Source organism: Micropterus dolomieu, linkage group LG22 (genome assembly GCF_021292245.1).
Source record: "Micropterus dolomieu isolate WLL.071019.BEF.003 ecotype Adirondacks linkage group LG22, ASM2129224v1, whole genome shotgun sequence".
In the NCBI taxonomy this organism is placed as follows: domain Eukaryota; kingdom Metazoa; phylum Chordata; class Actinopteri; order Centrarchiformes; family Centrarchidae; genus Micropterus; species Micropterus dolomieu.
In genome coordinates, this window is record NC_060171.1 from 4,635,521 (window position 1) to 4,643,674 (window position 8,154).

Below are 8,154 nucleotides of genomic sequence, written 5' to 3' on the forward strand. Positions count from 1 at the left end.
GTGAGGAATCTTGGAGTTATCTTTGATCAGGACACACACATCCTCTGTGTGGATATTGTGTAGGCTGCCTCCCTCCCCTCTCTCTCTCCTTCCATCGCTCTCTCCCATTCTCTCTGTTTCTCTCTCTCTCTCTCCCTCTCTCTCCTTCTCCCCCAACCGGTCGAGGCAGATGGCCGCCCACCCTGAGCCATGGTTCTGCTCGAGGTTTCTGCCTCTTAAAAGGAAGTTTTTCCTTGCCTCCGTCGCCTAGTGCTACTCTTGGTGCGAACTGTTGGGTTTCTGTAAATATCATCATAGAGTACGGTCTAAACCTGCTCTTTTATTAAAAGCGCTCTGAGATAACTGTTGTTGTGATTAGGCGCTATATAAATAACATTGAATCGAATTGAAGTTAATTTTAAGCTTGCTTTTCTATCTCCACCGACCCTTGGTCTACCAGACTGTAACAAAGCTTTCACTCAAGACAAGAATAGGGTTACATGACTTCAGTGTTTTTATAGGACTGTGAGGGACTACTTAGTTGCAGCCAAACTGCCTGAGAGCTGGGGCAGCAGCAGAAAGAGTAGTCTTTGCATCACGTGACATTGCTGGTTGCTCAAACTTGACTTTGTTGGTTCCACATGCAGTGTCAATGATTTTGCTTGAACAAAAAACATCTAATCTTTCTACAGCCACACATACAACACTGTGTTGTTTGATATGTCTAACATTACTGTTAAAAGATGCACTGTGCTAAATCCTGCTACTCTCCTCCCAACTCTAGATGAAGGACAGTCACATGATTGCGTTGCAGTGATAACAGAAGCCTGCTCCCCAAGGACAGATTTACAGGAGACACCTCCAACAAAAGCATCACGTGATCCAGCAACTGGTAAGAATTTAGCAGGTTTTACAGTAACAACTTTGCATGAGACAATTGTGGCAAAGCCACTAACTTGAAACAATTCTGCACAAGCAGCAGAATTATTTGCACTGACAGAAGCATTTACATATGAAAATGATAAAACTGAAAAATCTGGGTGTGACTCGAGTTTTTATCTTTTCTTTTAATTGTATTGTAGTTTAAGTGTTTTCTTACCTTTATCATGAATCTTGTTTTTATCTTTGTTTTATTGTCTTTGCACTTGTTAAAACACGTTGTAACATGTTTTTGAAAAGTGCTCTATAAATAAAGATTATTATTATTATTATTATCACACACTGGTTGTTGAACTTCTTGACGCTGTGCTGCTGCCTAAGAAAACTGTTGTGTGTAAATGTGATGCTCACACTAACAATCTTGATTCTATCTCACAGGGGACTGCCAGAGCAGAGCAGACCTTGCAGCAAAGACTGCAGCAAAACAGACATTGATCTCTCAATGTAATGTTTTAAATGACTCGCCATTGACTCCTACAGCTGATTTGCAAGAATTACAAATGAGAGCATCTCCAGAGGGGAGAGCTGTTGAAAAGGAAAATGCTGTGTGGTATGGCCCAGATGAGAAGCCATGCATGTCTAAGTATCTGTTTCCTTATAATGCTAAGTTGACACAGTAAAGACCACGTATCAAAAGGGAGTATGACACAGGAACTGAACTGATACTGGTTCACAAAGGGTTTCTATAACCCCTCCCAAAGAAATTGTTAAAGTTGCAAAATGTGTGCAACTAACAATGTGAGGAGAGCTATTCAGATTCCACATGCGGCACATCCATCTCCAGATAAACCATGTGACCATCTATAAATGGATTTCATGGAACTGACATCCTAGCAAAAATCTGAGACACCATTGTGCTTATCATCCTGCTAGTGGAGGTGCAGTAGTGAGAGAGAATGGCACATTTAAAAACAAACATTAAATGTTGTGAAGAAACAGGTTTTACATGGACAAAGGCTTTGCCAATTGTTTCAATGCACATCAGGGCAGAGGGGGTCTCAGTCCTTTTGAAACCCTGTTTGGTGAAACACGCCATCCCAAAGGTCGTAGAGAAGAAACTGCATCATTTGGAGCCTGGGGACTAGATAGTGGTGGAGGAATCGCAGGTGGCATGGCCCTTATCACATACTGCTGGTGACAGAAACAGCTGTGAAGGTGGCAGAAAGAGCAACTTGGATTCATGCCACCCGCTGCAAATGAGTGCCGAAGAAACCAAACAGCCTCAAACCAGGTGAAAATTGAGATCAGTGAGTGAAGTGAGCTCTCCCCTACAATGTGTTCCTAGGGCTGGGCTGAAAGACAATGTGTGGTGTTAAAGAATATTCTTAGGGGGGCTTAACTGATGTAACAGGGAAAAGTAAGACAGGTCTAGCTTTGAGTCATTAGCTGATGCCACAAGTGTTCACTGACCTTCCAGCTGTAACTGGATTTATCTCATGTAACTGTCCTTGTTAGGGAGGGAACAGTTAGACCGATAAGGTAAAGACGTAGCTCAGGCTTCAGGCTAGCAGATAGCCATGTTCTCTGGGAATCTGTCCAGGTTGAGAAGTACAAGAACTTACTGGCTCCACAGATTAGAGTACCACTCATGGATAGTAATAGATTCCAATATGACATAGCAGTGGAATCTAAACATCAGATAGATTTGTTGATCTAGGTTTAGGCTAGATGACCTAATAGAGAAACCTACAGGGACTAGGGGGAAGACAGAAACATCAAATGGACCAAAAGATCTTATCCTTCAGATCTGGTGTTGGCATTCGATGTGTAACTCCTCGACCGGGCTCAATAAACCATGCTATATTAAGTCTTCATCAGTCTCTGAAACTTCTTCATCACAACCGAACCTGGCTCACAATAATTCTTTAACATGTGGTATGGCAACTACAAGGAAAGTGACAACCCTGGATTATAAAGTACAATATTTCGCTCTGAAGAGTAGTAAAGTACAAGTATCTCAAATTTGTTGCTAAGTACAGTACTTGAGTAAGTGTACTTTAGAAGTCATACAGAAGCCAGATGTTTTAGAAATTAACAGGTAACAGTGCTGTTCTATGTGGTTACATTGCAAATGTCTTTTTAACATTCATGGCCAGGACAGGTTTTATCATCCTCATACTCCACTAATTCCAGAGATGTAATAATATTAATACATAAATCTATTCCACTGCAGATTGACAATGTAACAAAGGACCTTAACGGTAGACTTTTAATCATACAGGGCCATATTCTTTCTACATGTCATAATTTAGTCAATGTATACGGACCAAATGATGACAATGCTCATTTTTACAACAATTTATTTTTGACACTTTCAACACGAACAAGAAAATATATTATTGCAGGGGAATTGTGTTCTTGATCTAAGTAAAGATAGGTCCTCTGGAGTGGATAACACTCACATGAAAACTAGGAAAGTAATACATCACTTTATGAAATAACTACACTTAATGGATGTATGGAGACACACCTGAATCCTTCAAAGAAAGAATTTTCCTGTTGATTGAGCACTTACAAAAGCCACTCTAGAATAGACTACTTTTTGGTGTCAGCAGAACTTCTTTCTAATATCATAGGCTGTCAATATAATAGTATACTCATTTTGGATCGTGCAGCTGTATCTATTGAATATGTGGAGGTGAAGTTAATAAGTAAATGTCCTTGATGGAAATTTCTAATCAAGTGGATGTGAGACAAAAAAAATTTCTGCAATTTGTGGGAGAACAAATTGATATTTACTTTGAGATTAACACATCCCAGACAATGGCCACCATTAGATAAAATGCCTTTAAAGCATTTATTAGAGGTCAAATTATCAGCTACACAAGTAGGAAAACAAAATAAGCACGGGAAATAATTAGAGATCTGGAATCCAAAATCAAAACACTTGAAAATAAGAGTTTGCAGGATGGACAAAATGAAAGTGATATCTCCAAAGAATTATTACTTCTTAGAACTCAATATAATGCAATTACATATGATAATTCTGCTGCAAACTTAATGAGACTCAAACAACAATTTTACAATCAGGGAGAAAAGCCTGGTAGACTTCTTGCATGGGGGATTAAACAACAGGAAACAGAAAGGGCAGTTACTTAAACTGAAGATGCCAATGGGAATACCATATTTTAAAATGTCTTATGAAAACCACGATAAATCAGAATACACATCTGAGGTAAGTGAGAAAATCCTGGATAAACAACTAAGTGCGGCTGAAATAATAGAGGCTATAGGTGCACTAAAGGCTGGAAAAGCAGCAGGGTCTCCCACTTGACTTAGATAAACATTTTAAAGCTTGGGTTCACTTGTTCAATAGAAGTTGTAATGCATTGTACTGCACAATGACATTATTTTTTTGATAAAGATCAATGAAGACATTGTTAAAAAACAAACTATGAATTGTATAATGATTCCTTAAATTACCTGTGTCTTCAAGCACAGACCTTAGAGCAGCTGTTGTCTTCCGATTTGTCGCTTGTCAGTTGATTTAGGTCTGTATTGCCTGGTGTTAAACTCGTCAGAGTAAGGATACAAAACAGTGATTGAGGGAGTGTTGATCAAACTTTCCAACAGACTGACGGTCAGCTGAGCTTTACTGAACTGCCCGAAGTTCAGCCCACCCACAGGTGGAGCTTCAGTATCCTCAAACAGCGACATCACTCTGTCTGGACACAAGATTCATTTCACTTCAGTTGAAGAGAGAGAAGCAGCCCCACATAATATTCACACAGAAATACAGTGGAACAGACAGAGAACAAATAGCAGTACTAATAATGAAAGCATTATTAATGATGATAATAATAGGAAAAATTATAATAAATTGTAGCAGCAGGTGCTGAGCAAGCCTGCAACCACAGATCCAGACCCCACAGAGCCAGAAACACCCGCAGATAGCAAAAGAGCAAAGATGTAAGTAAACAACATCTCTACCAACGAGCCAAAGCCACCCTGAATCTGCACCAATCTTACGCCTCTCAGTATGTGTGTTTGCTGTGAAGACTTTTATAACTTTTCAGACTCCAAAGAGGCTGAGGACTGCAGGTTGAAAAATGAAAAAATCTCGGTGCTTGGAGTGAGGAAGAAATTAGTTTACCAGGACTCAGTAGCCATCTCTCTCGTGTAATCACAGACCCAACTGACGGCGGTTGAGTTGCATTGTGGGTGGTAGTTTGTTCTTATTGGAACCAAAAAACAAACAAATACAAATACACCAAAAATTAAGAAACAGAAATGCAGAGCTGTATCCTCTGTTTTTGGTTTCTGAATCCCAAAATGAAAAACGACAAAACCACATTCAAATAATGGTCCTATTATGGTCCCTGCCAGAAAAGAGGATGGGACATTTTTTAATGAGAGCATTGTTTGTTAATATTTAAGAAATGTTGCTAAACAATTGTTAATTTCGGATTTTAAGAATTACAAAATCTATCATGCATGATTTCATTTCGTAATGTTTAGATTACATTTACTGGTCTCACAACAAAACCAAGACAAGAGATTATATCACTCAGTTTATTACAGAATCAACACTACAATGTTCTTATTTTAAAAGCACTTAATAGCCCGGCCCCAGGCTACATCTCTGTATTACTGTGTCAAGGTAGTTTTTATTTACATATCCCCATATCACAGTTAAAAAATATGACTCAAGGGGCTTTACAATCTGTATGGCATACAACATCCTCTGTCCTTAGACCTTCGATTCACATAAGAAAAACCTCCCCAAATAAACCTTTGACAGGGAAAACTGCACAAACACACAAGAGCTTAGCTGAAAGAACATTATTCATACAGATAAGACAAAAGAAAAGAGACAACAGGAGAGGCAGAATCTCATGGAGGAAAAAGATCTTAATCCAAACATCTGGAATGAGGCATCAAAAGCCAGGCTAGAGACAGAGGTCCCGGACGGCCAGTGGTCCAGCATACAGAAGCCTGTGTGGGCCCTGAGGAATCTTTTAGTGCTTCCCATATCAAAGTATAAGACTATAGGAAACTGAGCTTAAGCTGTTAGGGCACCTCAACTGAAACAAACTACCTCACAAAATCAGACTTGCGAAATCAATATCTTCTTTTGAAATCAATTCTGAATACATATTTTTTTATTGAAAGAAGTTTTAATAATCTTATTTAAAATGGTACATTTGTCTGCATGTGTGCATTTATAATACATATGATATACATATGTAAGTTTTTTTCTCCTTTAAAAGCACTTTGTAATATCTGGTTTTGTTAAGTGCTATATATGTTTACTTTATTATTAGTAATAGATAGTCATCTTTTGTACTAATGATTCAACCAGGAAATGTCCAGCCATCAAGCTGTAGGAGTTTTTAATCATTAGTTGTTGCTTTGGTTACAGGTGGGAAAATGATGCTGCACCAGGGTTTGTGCCGCCATACAGATTCTCCCTCAGAAAGACCAGCGTCTTCCTCCAGGCGTCTTCCTGAGCACGAGAATGTGCCACCGTCTCTCCGCCCCACAGAGCCATAACTGGAAAGACAACAGGAAACTGAAATGTCAAAAGTCCTCATTTTGGAGAGTTCCTGTCACTGTCTACAGCTTCCTAGTGGGAAGTTGAACCTACCTTTCTCACGTATGTCAACTGATCTGAAGGCGCTGGCTCGGAAGTGCGGCGTGTACGGAGGTTCAATCAGATGGCCAGTGTTGGGGTACGACAGGAGAGTCAGCAGGTGGCTATTGCCCGCACTCTCCATCATCTTCCTAATCTGAAAAACAGGAAGAAAAATATATACTCTCATATTTGTCAAATGGATTCATGATGTCTTTTTTTTTTTTTTATTTGCACACTTTGGATATGATTTGTTATTAATGTATTTCTAATATCGTTCTCGCTGCTGTCACCTCTGAACTGAAAGGTGTCTTTGCAGAACAGACACTAAATTTCAAGACCAAAAGTCCTAAATTATTCTGGGAACAAGAACTGATAGTTACTGATAGGAACTATGGGAAAAAACAATCTGACTAAGAATCCTTGGACCTGCAGAAGCTCATGAGCTAACTATTAACTTAATGTTGTTGAAGATTGAAAATGAAGTAGGACACCACCTAAATACATACACAAAATATATCAATACACTTGAATTTTGTATGATTGTTTTTCTCTTTAAGCTTGTGATGATAAACATTATTAAGGTTACATGATGTTTGTCTATGACACCCCTGACATTAACACTAGAACCGCCCGGGTTCGTTTTATACCTATAACCGCCATAGCAGCTATAAAAATGCAGTGATTTTGTGATTATTTCTGCTACATGTTGCTCCAACAGACTTTGGGAATCATTTAGCACCTTGGCTGTGCATTTCCTATGAACACCACCCCCATATTTCAGGCATTTACAGAATGTTTATTCTCTTTTATTCATTGTCTTCACTGTGCAGGTCGATCGCTTGCGCTGCGTATCTGTGAAGGGCACGTTCACACGCGGCAGCTCTTCTGAGGTCATCCACTCGCCGCTGTTATAGATGTTATAGCCTAGTTATATTCTAAACACAGCTTGAATTTAAATGCAGCATACAATTTACAAAACCGACTGACTGTTGTAGTGTTTTATAGGCGGTAATAATAATCATAATGTAGTCATAATCATAGCCTCATAATGTCGGCTAGTCGACTCCATCGGCTACAAAAGTTTGAAAGTCCAAATAAAAGTAGGCTATTTATTCGAAAGAAACAATTATTATCAATTCCAAAATTTATAGTAGATTTTTACTCTATGGAAAAATGTATAATGATCACTTTTACTGAAAAATACATAGCATTGGAAAAGTTATAGCCGATCAAAAAGCAGGAGGGAGCCGCACACTCTCTTGAAGGGACCGCAGAACACACCTCTATCACAGCGAAAAACTAGACTACTGCAGCATTAGTTTTGATGATCATGTAGCAACACAAAAGCTGTAAACAGCAGCTTTTATGCCTTTTTACTTCATACAAGTGGATCGCTGTCAGATAATGACCCTTCAGATGCAGAATCAACCTTGGACACATCGCTCAGCCCCCACCGTCAGACTCTCCTTCACTCACTGCGCTGAGAAAGTGTAATGCCTGTAGTGGGAAAGGCATTGCAATAGCAACATAGAATATTTATCTAGATGCGCGAAATGAACAGCGCTAACATGACTGTATTCTCTATAGGGGTAAATTTTACCCGCTGGCGCTTATAGATATAAATGCCCATTTTTTAAATCTGCCTTTATCTTGACATTTTT

At 39.1% G+C, this 8,154-nt stretch overlaps 2 protein-coding genes across 2 annotated transcripts in view; both read right to left on the reverse strand.

Annotated features, from left to right (window-relative positions):
• The window catches only part of LOC123961387 (peroxisomal succinyl-coenzyme A thioesterase-like), a 27,448-nt gene extending 22,534 nt beyond the window's left edge, over positions 1 to 4,914 (reverse strand). Inside the window, exon 1 of the transcript XR_006822724.1 lies at positions 4,342 to 4,914. The gene's annotated coding sequence lies outside the window, so the exon portion shown is untranslated. The remainder of the gene's footprint in view (positions 1 to 4,341) is intronic.
• A 502-nt stretch (positions 4,915 to 5,416) lies between these two features.
• The window catches only part of LOC123961386 (peroxisomal succinyl-coenzyme A thioesterase-like), a 14,432-nt gene continuing 11,694 nt past the window's right edge, over positions 5,417 to 8,154 (reverse strand). The window contains exons 10-11 of the mRNA XM_046036731.1: positions 6,506 to 6,647; positions 5,417 to 6,411 (exon numbers count right to left, since the gene is read on the reverse strand). Of these exons, the coding sequence (XP_045892687.1) occupies positions 6,275 to 6,411; positions 6,506 to 6,647 (279 nt within the window). The 3' untranslated portion in view covers positions 5,417 to 6,274. The remainder of the gene's footprint in view (positions 6,412 to 6,505; positions 6,648 to 8,154) is intronic.